Here is a 22,083-nt window from a genome sequence, read left to right as displayed (position 1 = left end):
AACATGGATGTTTAATAAGAACGAGGGACTGCTGTGAACTCATCTAGAGACTCTGCTCCGTGCTCTGATGCTGCTGCTTTGCTTTATGAACGTGGACAACAGAGAAACAGATTCTTCATGACCAAAGTTGGAATTGAAATAAAAAAGGAAAGTGAAACTATGCTCGATCCCAATACGTATGAACTATAAAAATATCTTAAAATCAATACAGATGTATTTATTATAAACGTTAGTCCTTAACATCTATCACCATTCAAACATCTTTTAAAATAAATAAAAATGTGCACGTGCGTTCTCTTTCAAATATTGAGCAAGGCAATACAAATATTAAGAAACACATAATAAATGTATTGTTTACTTTAAAAGCTCATAGGCCCTGATCATTTAACAATTGCAAATGTGTAAGATTGATGTGAATGTAAATATTGTAATATTGTTAATTAGTATTCTGGGTGCCGTGGGAGTTTAGAGAACACTTTGTAGGTAAACATTGCAGCATGGAATTTGTTTTCACAGTGGAGTTTTTATTAGTCTTATGAACATGACATGTCACTTTTATCCAAAGCGAATTACATGCTCAATACTGTGGACAATCCCCACAGGAGCACTTTCACTTTTATCGAAAGCGAATTACATACTCAATACTGTGGACAATCCCCACAGGAGCACTTTGGGGTGAAGTGTCTCAGGGACACAACGACATGCTGACTGCAGTGGGGTTTGAACCTGTGACCCCCTGAACCCATCACCAAGGCTCGGCGCACACACTGCGCTACACGCCCCCACATATCATGTACATTGAGACTAACATTGAGAGTTTATACATTATTTATAGAAAATATATATCTACATTGCTGCTGAGCAAATCTAGGTATTGCATTGATCATTATACAATAAGTGCTAATCTCATGAGGGGTTCTTATAAAGTCTGGCTTTTTATAAAGTGAATCATGCAAACAGAATTTATATTCATAACCCACCTACACAAATAATTGAAAATGCAGTTGCTTGACAGCAACAACTCTTTAAACACTCTCTGTTTGATTAAACCAGTAATAATAATCATTTAAAAATGTGCATTCATGTTGAAATTCAGCAGTTCATTTGAACACTACAATACTGTAGTGAAAAACATTATATGTATCATACAAATCATTACAAAAACTGATTGTATTACTTCAGAGAGAGATTTGTATTATATTCATGCAAACAATTATATTTATGCACCTTTAACCTTATTCATCTGGATCCAGACATATTGAGTGTCAAAAATGTGCGACTGTGTGTAGGAAATCCAACCCGTCTTTTCAATTCCTCAAGCTCGGTTTTTTACAAACTGGATTTATTTTCCAATGTAACACACCAGTAAAGTCTTGCCAAGTTAAACTCGGTTATCTAGTAAATTGTTAAAAACCATTAAATACTGAATATTTTTCCGATTCAGTAAGGAGTAAAATAATCCAGTTATTCAAAAGAAAAAAGAAATAAAATAACGATATCAATCTGAGTAGTGTTCTGCTTTACTGTCCTGTAAATCATCTTTTGAAAACCTGAAGTTCATCTTGTGACCCCTAAAGCAGGGCTTCAGGTGGAGATGGACATTGTGCTTTGGACAACTGGGTAAAACTGAGGATTACACTGAGGTGGACTGCTCATGTTGTTAGTTCTGACAAAGCAGTCCTTTCAGAAATGAACCTAAAGTTTTTTCTTTAAGGCCACAAAGACCAGATCAGAGCCTGAAGCCGTGGCTCACACTCAGACAGACTGTGGAACCACAGCAGTGAACCTGTCACCAACAAGAACCATAATAAAGCTGCTGTGTACCACGCTGTCTGCAGAGTGGTTACTGTCTGTGGGAGCTGCCGCAGTGTGTGGCTGGTGTCATTTCATTCATTTTTATAGCAGAGCAAACATTATAAAGTTTGTAACAATACAATCTTAATAAAACAGACAGTAACCGCGGAGCAATTAAACACAGTTAAGTCTACATGGGTGAGTCTTCAGCTGCTTTTAGACGTCACAGCCCTTAGTGTACAGATACAGCATTTACTGCATGCAAATTCAGTTTTTTTTGTGAGTGTGCAAACAACCTTTACATATTTGCATACTCGAAGTCAAGTGGCCTCTAATTTTTGGGAAGCACTTGGGGAGATTTTTCAACAGCTTAATTGGACAAATACATTTGTGAATTATAGTTGGATTCATGTTGTGCCACGCCTCTTTCTTGCATGCGTATAAAATGTAAACGCTTTTCGTCAAAAATGTTCTGGCGGGAAATGTAGTCAAGCTGACTTGAGTGATTCTTTAGGCTTCTTTGTAGAGAAAATTGAGCTGGATATGTGTGTCAAATGTCAAGTCAATCAGACTAATGGTTTGGGGGGGGGGCGTGGTCCCGCCAAGATCGCAATGATGTGGTTGATTGGAGTCATGTTTTTTTATAAACATTTTCTTGTAATTTCAAATTATTGGTTGTACATATTTCAACACGTTCCAGCTCACAGGAAATGTTGTTCAAGCCCTTGACATTTTTTATTTTACATTATAAACAGATATTTCATAGGTTTCAAACCATCTTTTTATAAAATTCTGAACAATCACAGTATATTGAGTATGTGAATAATGTAAACAGGTCATGGATAATACAAACCTACTCATGGGCTCAGTTGGAGCATTGACAGTTCCTCAGAGCTCTGTCCCCCCCACAGCCCCTCAGCGTGGATCACATAGCAGAGCACAGTTTGAGGGAGCAGCTCTCTGCGTTCGCCTTCTGCCGGATGGACTCTGGATATTAGAAAAACAATAAGAAATTATACACCTTCACACCCAAGGAATTGGACAAGTTAAAACAACTTTACTTATTTTTTACTAAGAATCTTTAGTCTTTATATCATACAGTCAATTGAACAAATAAAAAAAATCTGAAATGGTATTAGCATTTTGGAACATGTGTATAGAGGACGGAACCTGCTAAGTAAATACAAATATATAAATGACTTGATTAATATATACATCTGTCATTAAATGCACTTAAATAAATAAATACAAATATATATTAGTAATACATTTAAGCAAAAATGGATTGGTAAACTGTGATATCATTTGAAATAGTTTTTTAGTTGGCTTATTAATTAAACTTTATTATTTAACTTTTCATAACGTTCAATGTGTTATAAAATGTATGTGATCATTACTTAATACAAATATATTTGTTTCAGTTTTCTTTGATAAATAAATTATTTTACATATCTCCACTGCATTATGCAAATGAGGGTTCTGTCATTAAAAGTGTGTCATAGAGTCATCTTTGGCTTACTGGATGGTTCACTTTAGAGAAACAGCATGGACGACACCTCACATCACACATCTCACAGACTAAGCAGCATATAGAAAAACATGCAGGGCTCTTTTCATGACCGAAAGAAAAAGATTGCGGATACAAGAATCCCCCCTTGGATTCTTGTCCAAGGGGAGCTGATTTCACAATAATAGAAGCCACAGTGCAGTTTGAGGATCTGACCTGCGAGGTCTGTCCGTGAGATCTCCACCAGCCCCTCGTAGAGACCTTTGACCGGGTTCTCCCCCGCCATCACCACGCCGTGGAGCCAGACTAACAGCATCCTGTGGCCGTGCTCTTTGAAGCTTTTCATACCTACAAGTTCGATACAGAATCAGAACACATATCAATACTGAGCAATATTTAAATGTATATTATTTAATAGTCAAACATTTATTTTTTCGCTTTTTTGGTTTAAAGTGAATGTATTATTATTCAGTGAAATTAATTGAGTTAATTAAAGTAATTCTCTACGCTTTTATTTTGAAGGTGGTTTTGGGCACCTGGTAACATGGTGCCCAATTGGAGACAGGTGGAGGTAGGAAACCACGAGGAGAGACTGGGCAAGATTTATAACTGTAGAGTACTGTATGATATTGGATCATCAGAAATAAATGCACAAAAGGATGCTCTTGCCTGGACTTCTCATTTTCCCTGCGTAAGATTTGCCTACTGGTGCCCTAGCAGTTCATTTGTGAGTTATACTTTTATGTTTGATTTCTTTATGATTTTTGCAGCTACAAATACATCTTCAAGATTTAAAAAAGAAAACTAAACCCAAGATGCAAGTTTGAGTACGCTTCTATGTCCTCCTCAAATGTATCTCTCTAATAAAGGCTAAACTGGCCCAAAAAGAGTTGTGTATTCCTTGTATCTAACGTGTGTTTTAATATCTTTCAGCAGTCCACCTGTCCACTGTTGTTCTACAGCCCGTATATGAGCCTCGCTGAAGTCCCAGTGCTGGGCCAGGATTTTCCACTCCCCCCGGCACAGGTGCTTGGTGGCCAGGCTCCACAGGACCGAGCGGAGGTGCTGAGTCTCCTGCTGGTGGTCCTGCTTAAAGCTCAGGGGCCGCCCCACCCAGGAGTCCAACTCCCTGCCCATCTGATCCTGAGGATTTCAGACAAAGTGTACAGATGTGGTTTACTGTACCATTAAAAAAAGCAAAGCTCACTCTGTCTTTTCAAGATGGCCGGATTACTGCTATAGGATGCAAACAAAATGAAGGCTATGAAAAAAATCAACATTTGTTGTTGCTTTGGTGGGGCCTGAACCTTCATACACATCAGAGAAGCCTACAGAGGTATCCTACAGCAGGACAATGTTGGATGTATTTCAGAATATATTACATTATTTATTACATTACATTGCATTTAGCTGATGCTTTTATCCAAAGCGACTTACAATAAGTGCGTTCGACCAACAAAATACAAACTTGAAGAAAACAGAATCATATAAGTACATCAGGTTTCATAGAGCAACAAAATGTCAAGTGCTACTCAACTGGCTTTAGATAAGCCAGCCCTTTATTAGTATATAAGTGCTTTGTTAATAGTTCTATTGCTCGAAGTGGAGTCGAAAGAGATGAGTTTTCAGTCTGCGCCGGAAGGTGTGTAAGCTTTCTGCTGTCCTGATGTCAATGGGGAGCTCATTCCACCATCTTGGAGCCAGGATAGCAAACCTACGTGTTTTTGCTGATGGGAACTTGGGTCCCCTTCGCAGCAAGGGTGCAGCGAGCCGTTTGGTTGATGCAGAGCGGAGTGCACGTGCTGGGGTGTACAGTTTAACCAAGTCCTGGATGTAGGAAGGGCCAGATCCATTCGCAGCATGGTACGCAAGTACCATTGTCTTGAAGTGGATTCTAGCAGTTACCGGAAGCCAGTGGAGGGAGCGGAGGAGCGGAGTGGGTGGTGTGGGAGAATTTAGGAAGGTTGAAGACCAGACGAGCCGCTGCATTCTGGATGAGCTGCAGAGGTCGGATGGCACATGCAGGTAGACCAGCCAGGAGGGAGTTGCAGTAGGCGTGAGATGACGAGAGCCTGGACCAGAACCTGCGTGGCTTTCTGGGTCAGCTGGGGACGCATCCTCCTGATGTTGTAAAGCGTGTATCTGCAGCAGCGGGTTGTAGCAGCGATGTTTGCAGTGAAGGACAGGTTGTTATCTAGGGTCACTCCCAGATTCCTTGCAGTCTGAGTCGGGGAAACAACAGAGGTGCCGATGTTGATTGTTAGGTGGGACAAGAGTGGGACAATCTTTTCCCGGAAGGAAAAGCAGTTCAGTCTTGTCAAGGTTGAGCTTGAGATGATGAGCGGACATCCACTGAGAGATGTCAGCTAAACAAACAGAGATGCGTGCGGCGACCTGGGTCTCTGAGCGGGGAAAGGACAGAATTAATTGGGTGTCGTCAGCGTAGCAGTGGTATGAAAAACCATGCGGGCTAATGACAGATCCGAGCGAGTTTGTGTACAAGGAGAAGAGGAGGGGATCGAGAACAGAGCCCTGAGGGACCCCTGTAGTGAATTGACAAGGGTCAGACTCCGACCCCCTCCAAGTAACCCTGTAGGTACGGTCTTTGAGGTATGAGGTGATGAGGGAAAGTGCAGAGCCTGAAACTCCAAGTTCTTGGAGAGTGTGAAGGAGGATCTGATGATTCACCGTGTCAAATACAAATTAAAAGGTTTTTTGGAACCAGACATTACATTGTAGCTTTGTACAACGCTAAATACAAAAATATTTATGCAACCAACATGTTTAAATGAACCAAAGAACACTGGTAAAAGTATAAATAATTATCCTAAGCCGACAACACAGTGGGACCTGTCGATCACAACATAGCTGCTTTATTGTCTTTATAACAAGCTAAACAGAAGAATTCTTCAAACCACAGATTGAGACAATAAAAACATGATTCAATCTTTACTAAGGTAATACATCAAGTGAGAATTCGAGTCATTTCCTCATAGACTTCTATAAAATCAGATTATTGCCACCAGTGGTTTATGGCCTTTACTTTTCAGAACCGGATGATGCTTCTTGAATGGTAACAAATCTCATGTCACTGCCAATATGAATATTCATACAAAGTTTAGAAAAACTAGAGCTTTGAGCTCCACTGAATGAGAGTCTCGTGGAGAAGCTCAGTTTCCTATGTGTACTTCAGCATTCTGCACATTAGTGACTTTTTAACTTAGTTCCATGTATTTTTTCTGGAGAAAAATACAAATAACAAAGTCAAATGTATCTCCTGTAAAACATTTTTGCAGGACCTGTCAATCATGCATCAAAAGCAACGCCCTATACTGTAGCAGTGTCACATGTTAGATTATTTAACAAACCGAACAATATCAGTTTCTAGAAGAGAAAGTATTTGGATATTGGATCGAGACGATTTCGTCATGTTATTTAATCAAGTTATTCCAGATGGTGTGAGGACACTCACCTTCTCCCATTTATAAAAGCGGTCAGCTTTGATGATCATGTCGACCAGGATGACGTGGTTTCCTCTGGCGGCCACCTCCAGACAGGTCTTCCCCTGCTGGAAATATTATAGATAGCATTATAGTTATACATGTATACCGGTTAGTATGTCAAAGTCAAGTCAAAGTAATAATACAAAAGAGAAATGACCCACAGAACAAAGGTTAACCAGTTCTATTCTTATTTTCATATAAAAACAGTTATGATTTGATGACATGGAAAACAATTCTGCTGGAGTACAGCACTGACTGGGGGGGGAGTATTGTGCTGTGAGGTACCTTGTCAGTCAGATTGAGGTCAACTCCAGAGATGAGCATCATTTCAGCCAGGTCCTGCCAGCCGTGCTCTGCTGCGATGTGCAGCGCAGTCTGCTGTCTCTGAGGAGCACACCACAGATATCAGAGAGTGCTGCACTGTAGCCTCCATGTCGCTCTGAGAACTAGCTCCATGTCTTTGTGAATGTGCACTCATGGATCTCACACATACGGAAAAGGGGTTGTTGTTGTTGTTGTTGAGGTACTTATCCACAGTCACTGTATTGCCTACAGTGAATGGTAGCTGGCACACCCTGACAGCTGGGTAAAGCAGTGCAAATAAAGCTACACTTATATGATATTGATTTTGAATTAGGTGTTAAAATACATGTTGCTGCCCCCCGTGTACAGCAGTACAGAGCTTAGCTTCCATGCACTAACTCCTGTGTGTTTCTCCAAACCAAGGGCGTGCTAATATCCATCAAACACTGACTATGGATCAGTGTGAAGATCCTATTTATTTTATTTTACCTGTTTTATTTGGAAAACATTTCTATGAGTAATATGTCTGTTTTTATCACCTGTGTTTTAACGGCTGTTCGATTGTCCGTGTTGGACCTATTCGTTTCACCTGTTCCCCATCCGCCCTGCGATCACCTGACCTCCTGTAAACCTGCACTTTATGCAATCATTAGTTTCAGCTTTTATTAAAATCCTGGTTTTCTGTGATCCTTGTATGCCATGTGGAAGTTCTGTTCGTCTTGACCTGCCTGGATCCCCAACACTTTGGGTATTTTCTGTTTAACTTCCTGTCTCCAGCGTTTGGGTTCACCCTGCTCCACTTCCCATGAAATCTGTTAACTTCATACAACCTCCCTCATAATATCCAGACCCTCCCTTTAACATGCACGGGTCAGAGTCAGCAGTGTGTACCCACACGGTCAGCGAGGTCCAGGTCACAGTCAGCGCCTATGAGCAGCCGCAGAACCTCTGCATGGTGGTGGAACACAGCGAGGTGCAGAGCTGTGTTGTGTTGCTGTTCCAAACACAAAGAAAGATCCTTTAAATGGATATGCATACACAGTTTGATCCTGATAATAAACATGTCAACACAGAGGACCCACCATGGCCTGCAACCAAGTTTTTGGTGTCAGAATAGGTGATTTTATGTCAAGTACTCTTGCCAATATACATGTTTCCCTATTTAGTCATTATTCTTTAGACATATGGGAACCTTAGAAGCAAAAAATATATTTTGTCTTTTGATATTATCGACTCAAATTCTCCATCTCACTCTAGAACTGTTTTGCGTTTCGAAAGTCAACAATACACCGGCTGAACACAATAAGAATACCTTGAATATCTGGAATATCCTTTTAGCCAAATCATTTTTATTTAATAATTTTAAATATCTAAAAGAGTACACTTAAATATATATATATATATATTATAATAAATAAAGCATTGCCATTATCATTTTTTAATGATAGGGTTAGATGTTGTTGTAGCAAATTAGGCGATGGTGGTGCAGTTTGTCTGTGTAGCTTTATGTTCATCCATCTAGTGTCCCCCAGTGGAATCTGAGGGGGAGAGATGTTTATATAAAGGGGGCCCCCCCCGGGTAGCAGAATGCAATGCTCTCTGCCACAGTGTGATGGTGATACGGCCACTGGGGGTAATAACCCTGCCGGTGATGCTAGTGGTTGCTGCATGTTCTCCCCCCCACTGAACAGAGAAGCACGTCACATGGCACAGTCATACAGACAGACATGTGAGTGCTTGTGTGTATGTAATATATATGTAATATCACTCTAACATGTATATAGAAGATATATGACACTACTACTTTACATCCAAGCATTTGTAAAGCTTTACAAAGTACTGTAACGTTCACAGGAAGGAGTCGAGAGGCAAGCTTCAAGTTACTAGGCTTTAATAACTGACTTCTACACAGATGATTACGGATGGGTATAGCTTGAGGCTCAACCTCACACACACTGACACTGACTTCTAACACAGCACCTATATAACACATTGTACACGTCACACTTCCCGCCCTCCCCCGTCTGCTCACCCAACCACAGGCCCGCACCTCAGTCAGCATCCCGTGCAGCTCCATGATTGGCAGAGAGACGGGGGATTCCTGAGTGACACCCTCAACAGCCTATACCAGGGTCGCTACACTACACCCCCACTACAAAATTCCTCGCCCACGAGGAACAACAAAAAAAATTCAGCACAAACACTATAATTACTCCCGTACATTGACTAGGAAGGTCTGGGTGGACTACCATCCCTTCCAATGAGACCAGGGCGCATTCTTGCCCTCTACAGGAACCGAGGGGTCTCACTCTACTTTACTACCAAACAAAGTCTCTGAAACGACCCGGGGGTCGTACCTGCCTTCTCGGCAGGGGAACTGGGGTCAGGAGGACAGGGGTGGCCGGTTCTGGCCCAGGCGGCGAAACAATGAGGGGACACTCAGTCCCTGATGGGGGACTGCTACTCTGTTCGCCGGGGGACCTGAGTGGGGGTGTCGAGGGAACGGCTGTGGGCCCCGATGTTCCTTGGGGTTCAGCCTGTGGAGAAGCGACTCCTCTGTACGGAGCCAACCTGTCTCTGTGGAGCACCACTTTTCTCCCCTTTGGGGGAAGCTGCACCCTGTAGACCACTTCCCCCACCCTCTCCAGTACTCTGCAGGGACCAACCCACTGACTGTCCAGTTTTGGGCACCGCCCTTTCTTCCGTTGTGGGCTGTAGACCCAAACCAACTCCCCGGCCCTGAAATGCTGCCCTCTTGTCCTGGTGTCGTAGTTCCGCTTCTGTCTCACCCCAGCACTTTTCTGCTGATCGCGGGCAAAAGCGTGAGCGGAATCAAGGCGGTCCTGAAGTCTCCTGGCGTACTCAGGCCCTGGAGGCGTGTCCAGGGAATCCGGTGGCTGACCAAACGCCAAAACAGCAGGGGTTCGAAGCTCTCTCCCCAACATGAGGAGGGCAGGAGAACAGGCTGAGGACTCCTGAACTGCAGAACGACATGCCATGAGCACGAGGGGCAGATGCTCGTCCCAGTCGCGCTGATGCTGAGACGTGAGGATGGCCAGCTGCTGTCCCATGGTGCGGTGAAATCTCTCGACTAGTCCGTCGCTCTGAGGTCGCAAGGGGGAGGTGCGTGTTTTGTGCATGCCCAGCTGTGAGCACATGGAGGCGAACACCCGGGACTCGAAATTTCTCCCCTGATCACTGTGCAGGGTCTCCGGCACTCCAAAACGGCTGAACATGCCGGCCACCAAAGCATCTGCGACTGTCTCTGCTTCTTGGTCAGGGAGAGCATACGCCTCTGGCCACTTTGTGAAATAGTCTATGGCCGTGAGAACGTAGCGGTTCCCCCTGTTTGACAAGGGTAGAGGCCCCACCACATCAACCGCTACTCTCTCCATCGGAGCCCCCACGGAAAACTGTTGTAGCGGAGCATGGGAACGACCAGGTGGGCCCTTCCGCGCCATACACAAATCACAGCGGCGACAAAAGTCTTCGACATCCCTCCGACACTGCCCCCAGTAGCAGCCCTGACGAAGGCGCCGGAGAGTCTTAGTGACGCCAAAGTGCCCAGAGCCTGCCGTTCCATGCATGGCCTTGAGTACGACCTCTTGCAGACCCCTCGGGACCACCACTTGCCACCTCTTCTCCCCCGTTGCTGGCTCCTTCCACGCCCGCTGTAGTACGCCCTGACACAGACGTAGAGCCTCAAACTGAGACCACAGCCCCTTGGTTGCTTTGGAGAGCACTGCCACTTCCTCCCACGGTGGCCGATGCTGCGACTCAACCCACTGCAGTACAGGCTGTAGAACGGCGTCCAGCTCCTGCTGTTGCTTCCACTCGGCCACGTCCACTGTCTGGAGCTCCCGGCAGATAACCTCTTCCACTTTCCGCGCTGCCGCACAGACGATGTCCTCCTCCAGCAGCTCCTTTTCCCGAGTCTCTCTCTTCTCGCAGTAGTGGCATCCGCCGGCGGCACACGGGCGGCAGGAGAGAGCGTCTGCATTGGTGTGCCGCACCCCAGCCCGGTGCTCCACCCTGAAGTCGAAAGCTTGGAGCTCTTCTAGCCACCTGGCGACCTGCCCTTCTGGCTCTTTGAACGTCATGAGCCACTGTAATGCAGAGTGATCCGTCCTCACCATGAACGCCTGCCCACATAGGTAGTACTTAAAGTGCCTGATGGACAGCACCACTGCCAAAAGTTCCCTGCGGGTGACGCAGTATCGTCGCTCTGCTTTGTTGAACGCCCGGCTGAAGTATGCCACCACCCGCTCCCCCTCTGTTGTAGTCTGGGAGAGCACTCCGCCCACCCCAACGCCGCTAGCGTCTGTGTCCAGGGTGAACGGCAGCCCGGGGTTGGCTGGGGCGAGAACCGGGGCTTCACTCAAGGCACGCCGAAGGCTGTCAAACGCTGCTTGACATTGCTCAGACCACAGGAAAGCTCTGTCCTTCTGCAGCAGCTGGAACAGGGGTGCGGCAGTGCAAGCAAAACCCCGTACAAACTTTCTGTAGTACGAGGCCAGGCCCAGGAAACTCTTCAGCTGTTTCTGGTTGCGAGGATTTGGCCAGCCTGCGACCGCCTGCACTTTCTCTTGTAGGGTGCCGATGCCCTCACCCCCCACTTTGTGGCCCAGGAAAGTGACCTCTCTCTGCAGGAAATGACACTTGTCTGGATGTAGCTTCAAACCAGCGGCTCTGATCCTCTCCAGCACCACTCTTAGAGATCCCAGGGCCGCCTCAAACGAGCTGCCATGCACCAGGATGTCGTCCAGGTAGACCAAACACTGCTGGCGGGGAATCCCAGACAGCACCCTGTCCATCAACCGCACAAAGGTGGCCGGGGCATTACACAGCCCAAAACTGAGGACCTTGAACTGCCATAGTCCCCGGCCGGTGCAGAAAGCCGTTTTTGGTCTGGCCTCTGGTGCCAGAGGAACTTGGTAATACCCGCTGCGGAGATCCAAGGAAGAGAACCACGACGACCCTGCGACCAGGTCCAGGGACTCATCGATGCGGGGAAGGGGGTATGAGTCCTTCTTGGTGACCCCGTTCACCGGTCTGTAGTCTGAGCACAGCCGCCAGCCACCTGTCTTCTTCGGGACCATGACTACAGGTGCTGCCCACGGGCTGTCGGAGGGCTCGATGATGTCTGCCTGTAGCATGCTCTGCACTGCCTCGTCGCAAGCCTGCCGACGAGCAAGGGGGAGTCGCCGCGGGCGACACTTGATGGGACGCGAGTCCCCGGTATCGATCTCGTGTTCTACCAGGTGCGTTCTGCCCACCTCCTCCTCCTTCATGGCGAAACTGCCCTGGAACTCTAGCAGAATCTGCCCCAATTGCTCCTGCTGCTCGGGATTCAGGCCGCCACAGTTCTTCCTCCACACCTCCAATACTGCAGACTGAGCCTCTTCCACCTCCGCCTGGGGTACCTGAGGGGGGGCTGTTATCTGGTGGCACAGTCCGGGGGTGACCGATGGGGAATTGTCCTGAGCGGCCGTCACCGGGGATACGGAAAAGGGGGGAGGGTTTTCTTCCGTTCCTAGGGTACTCACGGTGGGTGTAGAGGGTCTCCCTGCAGGCTCAGCAGGGTCGTGGATACGGGTCATAGTAATCACCGGCCCCCCCTGGAAACTCACTGTGCCTGCTTGAAGATTCAGGAGGCAGCCAGCCGCCTTCAAAAAGTCCAAACCCAGAATACACGGGTCCTGTACATCCGCTATCCACACGAGGTGCTGCACTTCAACTCCCCCCACCGCCACAGTCAGCATGCCTCTTCCTTTCATAGGCGCCAGCTCTCCTGTGACTGTGCGTAGACGCACCGCTGTCGGCTCAAACATAGTTCCACTGGGCAACACATCTGCTCTCACCAGGGTTACTGTAGAGCCTGTGTCCACCAGTGCAGTGCAGGGCACCCCTTCCACGTCGACCGGGACATAGCAGGACTCCCCACCACCAGCACAGCCCACCGCGACGACATGCTCCCCGCATGTGCTGTCATCTTCTTCAGGAAGCCGTAGAGTCTGGCTCCCCCGGCTGTGCTGTCTGGCTCCTTCCTCGGATGTCTGAGTTGGTGACATTACAGCTGTGGTTTGGTTGAGGAGTCCTCGGGCTTGGTTCCGCATCTTCTCCTTTATGCGGGCCCCCCGTCGTTTCCCTGGGTCCGGTGTGTCTTGGGGCAGTCCCTGGCCAAATGTCCTGGCTGACCACACCCCCAGCAGACCCTGGTACTTGGTCTGCTTGTTGGCTGCAGAGAAACAGCCCTTATCAATTCAGTCATCTCGGTAACCCATGCAGGCTTCTCCTCCTCCCTGCAGCCGGTGCTGCCGGCCCTCCGTTGCTCCTAGCAGCTCCACTCCACACCTTCTCTCTCTCCACAGCCATCTCCAAGGCCGCCTGCAAGGACTGTGGATGCTGCAGCTGTACCTCGACCCTCAAGTCCGCAGGGCGAAGAGCCCTGACGAATTGGTCACGTGCCAGCTCACTCTGCACTCCGGGTGGCATGTGCCCATACGCCCGCCGCGTCATGCTCTCTACGTCGTTAGCCAGCGCACGCAGCGTCTCTCCAAACTCTATACAGCGGTTACTCAACTCGTTCCGGAGCAGCTCTGGTGGGAAACACTGTCCAAACCGCCTCTTCAAAGCCCCCGCTAACGCTTCATAGGTGAGTCGGTCCTCCGGGCTAAGTAGTAGCAGACATGAAAGAGCCTCGTCTGTGAGGCACAAAGCTAGCTGTAGTGCTTTAGTCTCTATTGACCACCCCCCGGCATGTGCAAGCAGTTCAAATTGGGCATGGAAAGCCTCCCAGTCTGCCTTACCCGAGTATTTGGGTGTCTTCACGGACGCGGCGGCTGCTACTGGTTGCTGGGCGCCGCCATTGTTGTTTACATCCCGCTTGGAAATGGCGCTGAAGATGGCGACATTCCCGCGTCTCTAGCCATCTTCACCGTCGACTCTCTCAGGCGCTCTCTCGCCTCCTGTGCACTCCTGAACTCTCCACTCATGTCCTTCGACCACCCGCATGCTCCATCTTCCTCTCCATCACTATTTTCTTGCTTCACTCCCATCTTGCTGAACTTTTCCATCTCCGCTAGCTTACCGGCTAGCTCGTGACGCAGTTACGAACTCCCGTCAGGATAGACGTCCTCCGTTCGAAAAGTCACTTCTGACACCAATGTAACGTTCACAGGAAGGAGTCGAGAGGCAAGCTTCAAGTTACTAGGCTTTAATAACTGACTTCTACACAGATGATTACGGATGGGTATAGCTTGAGGCTCAACCTCACACACACTGACACTGACTTCTAACACAGCACCTATATAACACATTGTACACGTCACACTTCCCGCCCTCCCCCGTCTGCTCACCCAACCACAGGCCCGCACCTCAGTCAGCATCCCGTGCAGCTCCATGATTGGCAGAGAGACGGGGGATTCCTGAGTGACACCCTCAACAGCCTATACCAGGGCTTACAGTACGTAAAGATTAGAAAATGTGATTTAGTCACATTTATTGACGGCTCAGAAACATGGTCGCCTCGGCTCTTCACCTTCTGTATATCAATGCTCGTTGCCATTTATATGACAGCATTTGTATCTTATATTATTGTACACTCACATGTTACATTAATGCACACATCCTATGAACTCATCTTGTAAATGTGTAAACACAGCTCTTTTACAATACTGCACATAAAGGTGTTTATTTTATATTTCACATTATATGATATGTTTTTTTGTTTATTTAAAATGTGTGTAAATATTTATAATATTTTTTTAAAATATGTTTTAGTTGTCCTATTCCTTGGTCTTTTTCTGACAATTTGTGTTACATGTGTTTAAACGCACTTGGCAATAAACCTGTTTCTGATTCTAGAAATTATGACATCAAATACATAGGGTTCATTTCATGACATAAGAAAAAGTCAATTCAAGAGAAAATAAGAATTTTCGAAATAATTCAATAAAAAAAAATGTACAAAGATAAAATAAATGCAAAATAAAAGAGACATTAATACATATAATTATAAGATCAGAACTCAGATAAAGCAGAGTAGGATAGAAAATCTACATCTACTCCATCATACAATCTAATAAATGTGTTGCATCCTTACACTGTCCACAGCGTCTCTGTGGGTCCCTGCCGCCAGCAGCAGACGGGCTTCTCTGTCAGAGCCATGCTGAGCCGCGTAATGAAGGGCAGTCATGTTCTTCTGCAGGCAGGAAAAGGAAGATAGTTTTAGACTGTGGGAAGATTTGAAAAAGTCACAATATGATGTGTTTATTGCAAATGATATATGCCATTGAGTGGACAGAGCGTACATTAGTCAGAGCGTTGGCCTCGCAGCCGGCCTCCAGCAGCAGCCGGACACACTCACAGTGAGCGCCGTCAGAGGCCAGGTGCAGGGCTGTGAGGCCTTCCTGGAACAGAGAGGGAGCGTGTCAGTGCACAGCGCTCCACACTGACTGCAGCTGTTGTGAAGTCAGTCAATTGTTTAATTATTTTATTGAATGTCAACAAATCATGACAACCACTTATGGAAGGCTACCAGAGATAAGCGACAACTTGAAAGAGCCTTTTATGTGCAAGCAGTGAGCCAAACACAAGGTCAGTTTGCCATTCCAGTGATATGATCAGAGAAAAAATAAAACATGAAGCGGGATCCAGTGAGAACACAGCTGACAATGTGGACTAACAACACTGGAAAAACTGAAACGTTGACCTTTATTATTATGTCAACAGATTTCACATAAATGTATTAGGTTAGGTGAATGCAATAATATTAAGTTTAAATAAAAGATTCAACTTAATAGTATTGCTTTTAACTAACCTAATATAGTTTTGTGAAATTCGTTGACATAATACTTTTAAATAAAGTCAATGTTTCAGTGTTTTCAGTGAAAGCAAACTGTCAGCAGGTTAATGGAAAACTACAGGCAGTATTTTCATGAAACTACGTGAAAGGGTGTAGCAAAGGAAAATGAAGTCATGACATTTTTGGAGCCTTTTCAAAACACGGGGCATACACAGTAATTATGTTTTGAGTCAATATGTTGTTAAAATGTTAAGATAGGGAATTTGTGCTGCATTCATGTGGTGTCAAATGTCCCCGACTGGAAGTATTCACATTGGGAAGGAACAACAATTTCGAAAAGCAGAAATCGACGTGTTGTATAACGTTCTGAGCAAAATAATAAAAAAAACTCTCAACATTACAAGACTCACAAACACAGCAAAGTCCAAAGAAGATTTTCAAAATCAGGACATTGGACTGTCCAAGGAGCATGTAAAAGCAGCATCAGCCTAAGTAGAGGTCTGACAGGTACCATTCAAATTGTTATGCATTTTAATATTTTTGTAGCAGATAAGGTTTTAGTCAAATTGATATAATTCTCTTACTTAGCATGAAGCCTCAATACAAAACAGTCATACCAATCCTCCTCCTGTGTGTTTACTAAAGACAGCATCTTGTATTGAGTATAGCTGGGAGTTTATTCTTTATATCAGATGTTTGTTGTCTTAATCTTCTATGAATCCGTAAAGATATTGACACAAATGATGTCAATTATCTCCAATTTGTTGAAATTCTTTACTAAAGTCAAGTCGTCTCTGACCAGGAGGTATTTGGAGAAATATTTCATTAATGTTATACCGTATAGGAGCCAAATTTAAGGTGTACCGGTATGTGTTTTTATTTATAATGTGTTATTTTTTGTGTATTGGTGGTGAGCGTGCACTGGAGTTTGGGCGGAGTAAGTGGTTACCTGCTCAGTGTAGGCGGGACGGAAACTTTCTGTTGACTGCAAGTTTCTACTACAATTTTCTACTGTAAAGTCCTTAACCATCAATTTCATTCGTCATCATATTCAAGGTTATTGGTATTTGGATGTACTGTATTTTTGCTTGTTCCTGCAATAAAAGTTCAAACAAATCGGCACGAGTGAAGCGGTTGTTTGAGCGTGTCAAAGTGTTTCTCTTCCTGTATGGACTGCCATATATTGCTGCAATATTATATGTTTTTAAAAGTTGTTTTTAAAGATTCTAAACTATAGTAACCTTTGTGTGCCCACCAGTAGTGCCTGGACCACAGATCATCAGCAGAGTACTTACAGCTGTGAGGTAAACCACAGTGTAGTATTCCTGCATGATTCATGAAGTGAAACCCTTTGCAGCTCTTAAGTTTTCTTTATTTATATCAAAAGACAGTTTATTCAGTCAATTCATAGAAATTATTATTATATGGGCTATTGCAGGGGTACTCAAATACAAATCTTAAAGGTCCAGTTAGTTTTTTCAATCAAGGTCCATTTATTTCGGTCATTTAAACCTTTAAACAATTGCAACAAGATTCTTAACACGAGGTTGCAAAAACAAAAAATAATCTGTATGCAGCCGTTTTCATTGTTATTGTGTCTGTGCTTGATCCCTCAGAGTCGCAGTGTAAGAGCTGCAGTTATGAATAAAGGCAGCTGCACCCTCTTTCATTCAGCATTCCCATTATTGCTTTATAAATGTCTTGCCCCCTTGTGTGTCCACTGAGGTTCGTCAGGCCCAACACATCTTCAACAAACTCCCCCTTTGCCTCATCATAAAAACTCACAAACACCAGCAACTGAGCATTGTCAGCGGTGTCAGTGGACTCATCCACAGCTAAGGAAAAGCACTGTGCATTTTTTATTCCATCACAAAGCTGATGAATCAAATCACCAGCCAGTGTTTATGTTCTTCTGGTTGCTGTGGAATCTGAGAGGGGGTTTGCTTGATTTGACCTGTTATTTCCTCTTTGTGTTTGCCTTCAACATGGTCTCCATCACTTCAGTCATGCATTCTTTTATACTGCAGTTATTATCCAGTGGAATGTCCTTACCTACTAACCTAGTTCAATCAAAGTGGTTACTTTTGTTTGGCTGGGCAGTGTAGTTTTACACACCGTCTTATTTGACTTTCTCAGGACTTAAAACAGTTTTTTGGGGGCAGACCCCTCAAAGAAAAAAATATATTTACACACGTACGGTCATCATCGTAACAGTTTTGTTATGCTCATCCATGAGCAGAGCATCAAGTTGACATGTCTATTATAGCTGAATGCGGCGATTGCCATTTTGTTCAGCAAAACGCCTCACAAACGTATTAAGATCAAAGCTTTAGTGCGTTTTGGTTCAATGCTGAGTACAGCCGCAAATACCTCATTCCTTCAGTGCTTGGGTCTGAATGCTTCTCGCTTTGCACCGTCCCGTTCAAATGAAATCGCCGCCAATAATATTTCCACGCTCGCGCCAGGACCAGGGGAGGGGTTACATGACGTGCATCTTGTGCTGCATTCACTTGCACTCGGACATTAGAGACTTTCTCTCATAAATGTCCGAGCCACAACTTTTCTTTCAAAACAAAGCTGCCAACTGGGGTGGCAGCTGGGGTGGCAAGGCCTATTTTTAGGGTGTCAGTTGCCACCCCGGTAGGTGAAACTATAGGCTACTAGCTACAGTACAGATGCAACTAGATGAGCTGTTAACTCTCGCTCTGACTCAGACAGGTTGAAAGAGACGAGACACACATTTTTCCCACCGGCATTCCGCGAAGACCCGCCCTACTGTGCCTCTGATTCGCAGACTGTTGGTGGGCGGAGTCCGGACTTTGAGGATGCCTGGGCTATTACATTACATTGCATTTAGCTGACGCTTTTATTCAAAGCGACTTACAATAAGTGCGTTCGACCAACAAAATACAAACTTGAAGAAAACAGAATCATATAAGTACATCAGGCTTCATAGAGCAAAAACATTTCAAATGCTACTCAACTGGCTTTAGGTAAGCCAGCCCTTTATTAGTATATAAGTGCTTTGTTAATAGTTCTATCACTTGAAGTGGAGTCGAAAGAGATGAGTTTTCAGTCTGCGCCGGAAGGTGTGTAAGCTATCTGCCGTCCTGATGTCAATGGGAGCTCATTCCACCATCTTGGAGCCAGGATAGCAAACCCACGTGTTTCTGCTGATGGGAACTTGGGTCCCCCTCGAGGGTGCAGCGAGTCGTTTGGCTGATGCAGAGCGTAGTGCACGTGCTGGGGTGTACAGTTTAACCATGTCCTGGATGTAGGAAGGGCCAGATCCATTCGCAGCATGGTACGCAAGTACCAGTGTCTTGAAGTGGATTCTAACAGTTATCGGAAGCCAGTGGAGGGAGCGGAGGAGCGGCGTGGTGTGGGAGAATTCAGGAAGGTTGAAGACCAGACGAGCCGCTGCATTCTGGATGAGCTGCAGAGGTCGGATGGCACATGCAGGTAGACCAGCCAGGAGGGAGTTGCAGTAGTCTAGGCGTGAGGTGACGAGAGCCTGGACCAGAACCTGCGTGGCTTTCTGGGTCAGCTGGGGACGCATCCTCCTGATGTTGTAAAGCGTGTATCTGCAGCAGCGGGTTGTAGCAGCGATGTTTGCAGTGAAGGACAGGTTGTTATCTAGGGTCACTCCCAGATTCCTTGCAGTCTGAGTCGGGGAAACAACAGAGGTGCCGATGTTGATTGTTAGGTCAAGAGTGGGACAATCTTTTCCCGGAAGGAAAAGCAGTTCAGTCTTATCAAGGTTGTGCTTGAGGTGGTGAGCAGACATCCACTGAGAGATGTCAGCTAGACAAGCAGAGATGCGCGCGACGACCTGCGTCTCTGAGCGGGGAAAGGACAGGATTCATTGGGTGTCGTCAGCGTAGCAGTGGTATGAAAAACCATGCGGGCTAATGAATGATCCGAGCGAGTTTGTGTACAAGTAGAAGAGGAGGGGACAAAGAACAGAGCCCTGAGGGACCCCTGTAGTTAATTGACAAGGGTCGGACTCGGACCCTCTCCAAGTAACCCTGTAGGTGCGGTCTTTGAGGTATGAGGTGAGGAGGGAAAGTGCAGAGCCTGAAACTCCAAGTTCTTGGAGAGTGTGAAGGAGGATCTGATGGTTCACCGTGTCGAATGCAGCAGACAGGTCCAACAGGATGATGACAGAGGAGAGGGAGGCTGCTTTAGCAGTGTGCAGTTCCTCAGTGACAGCAAGGAGGGCAGTTTCTGTGGAGTGACCTGCCTTGAAACCAGACTGGTGCGGATCCAGAAGGTTGTTCTGATGGAGATAGCAGGAGAGTTGTCTAAAGACAGCGCGTTCAAGTGTTTTAGACAGGAACGGGAGGAGAGAGACAGGCCTGTAGTTTATAACATCAGACGGGTTGAGAGTGGGTTTCTTCAGGAGAGGGTTTACTCTTGCCTCCTTGAGACTGTTTGGAAAGTGACCAGAAGTTAGAGAAGTGTTGATGAAATGGGTGAGAAACGGTAGAATATCAGGAGCGATAGTCTGAAGGAGGTTTGAAGGGATAGGGTCCAGAGGACAGGTGGTAGGGCGGGCAGAGGTAATGAGGGTGAGAACCTCACTTGGAGAGAGAGGGGAAAAGGAGGTTAGTGTGTGGGTGAAAGGAGGGTCTGGTGACCCAGCGGTGAGTAGAGGTGAGTACCATCAACCTTTTTTTCAAAGTGGTTAACAATGTCGCTTGACAGAAGGTAGGAGGGGGAAGGGGCTTAGGGGGGTCCAAGAGGGTGGAGAAGATGGAAAATATTACTCACAATAAGAACTTTTGGTACTTTAAGTATATTTTGATGCCAATACTTTTGTACTGACTCAAGTAAGATTTTGTATGCAGGACTTTTACCTGTAACCATGGGCGTAGGAAGCATCCTTAATGTAGGGGGGACAAAAAAAACAAATACATTTCCTGTATTCTGGTGCATTTTAACAGGTGGTTTGATACTTTTATGTGGCTATAGTAGCATGAGGAAAATGATGGGTACATTTTGTAATTTCATCCAGTAGTAAAGAAAGGAAACAAACATATGTGAAACATATTAATTCAGAGCTGTCTTTGAATTAATAAAAAGCAGTTTAAATGCCCATTTTTTGTACATTTATATACAACAATAAATATTTGTGAGTGCATTGAGAGATATTGTTGTGGACAGTCATTTAGAGACTGATCTGACTCCATACCGATGTTAAGTTCACCTAGGAATGGTATCATTGACTTAAATGTTCAAATAAATGTTGCTCTTCAGTCTATATTGGTCATATGATGCCCCTTGACTGAAATGCTTCCTGTTCAATATCCCACTGATTTCCTTAACACTCTGGGATGAGAGTTCACATCACAATTTACTCTAAACTGTCATTTCCCTTTCATCACTCACCTCAGCACACCTCTCTCCACTGTCCCTGTGTTCTGCCTCTGACTCTCTCTCAAGCGCCTAGGTGTCAAGAGAGGTGGTGGAGTGATCATTATGTATTGAGCAGTATACTCTTTCACATTGAATCATAACAAGTCATACTGAATGTAAATACAACTGACTCTAAAGTAAGTCCCAGTCTGTGACATTGGACATGTTGAAGACTCAAAGCCCCAAGCAGTAGGTAGAATATTAGCTGTCTATGTAATGTGCACAGAAAATAAACAGTTAACTGAATACTGGGATGGAAATGGCCTATAAGCACTCAGTAAAACATAAACACACACAAAAAGCTTCTGAATGATAAGAAGTATAATCAAAACATAATGCACATTACCATTTTGAGAGAGAGTACGAAGTTAAAGAACTCAGAAAATAATCTCTTATCGAACTGAGGCTCCAGTAAAACACACTGACTGCGTCTCTACAGGACATCATGGTGTTTCCATGAGCACAGAGAGATGGGGTTATTCATGTTCCCTGTTTACATGATAAATACTAGTGTAACGTCCGAGGTGTTAAGGCTTCAAAGATACTTCTGTGTAACAAAAACTCAGGAACTTAGTACTTTTTGGAGCGTCCCAGATACCGCCTCCGTTTATTATTGTACAGTCACACCACGCTCTCCTTCACCACACCAGGACAGACATGCTCACAACACATGACCTCTCAACCCAATGCTTACACTAGTAACCTGGCATTTCGATGCCTTTTCTCATCCAAACTATTCACTATGTGTATCT

At 45.3% G+C, this 22,083-nt stretch overlaps 1 protein-coding gene across 2 annotated transcripts in view; it reads right to left on the bottom strand.

The window, feature by feature from the left end:
• Positions 1-503: 503 nt before the first annotated feature.
• The window catches only part of ankdd1a (ankyrin repeat and death domain containing 1A), a 37,671-nt gene continuing 16,091 nt past the window's right edge, over positions 504-22,083 (bottom strand). For both annotated transcript variants that reach the window (XM_034104392.2, XM_034104410.2), the window contains 8 exons: positions 15,420-15,518; positions 15,212-15,310; positions 8,003-8,101; positions 7,090-7,188; positions 6,774-6,869; positions 4,243-4,444; positions 3,518-3,649; positions 504-2,781 (listed from right to left, as the gene is read on the bottom strand). In XM_034104392.2, the coding sequence (XP_033960283.1) occupies positions 2,720-2,781; positions 3,518-3,649; positions 4,243-4,444; positions 6,774-6,869; positions 7,090-7,188; positions 8,003-8,101; positions 15,212-15,310; positions 15,420-15,518 (888 nt within the window). In that variant the 3' untranslated portion in view covers positions 504-2,719. The remainder of the gene's footprint in view (positions 2,782-3,517; positions 3,650-4,242; positions 4,445-6,773; positions 6,870-7,089; positions 7,189-8,002; positions 8,102-15,211; positions 15,311-15,419; positions 15,519-22,083) is intronic.

This window comes from Pseudochaenichthys georgianus, chromosome 3, assembly GCF_902827115.2.
Source record: "Pseudochaenichthys georgianus chromosome 3, fPseGeo1.2, whole genome shotgun sequence".
NCBI classification, from domain to species: Eukaryota; Metazoa; Chordata; class Actinopteri; order Perciformes; family Channichthyidae; genus Pseudochaenichthys; species Pseudochaenichthys georgianus.
The sequence above is the reverse complement of the archived record's forward strand: the minus strand, read 5'-3'. Positions and strand labels throughout refer to the sequence as shown.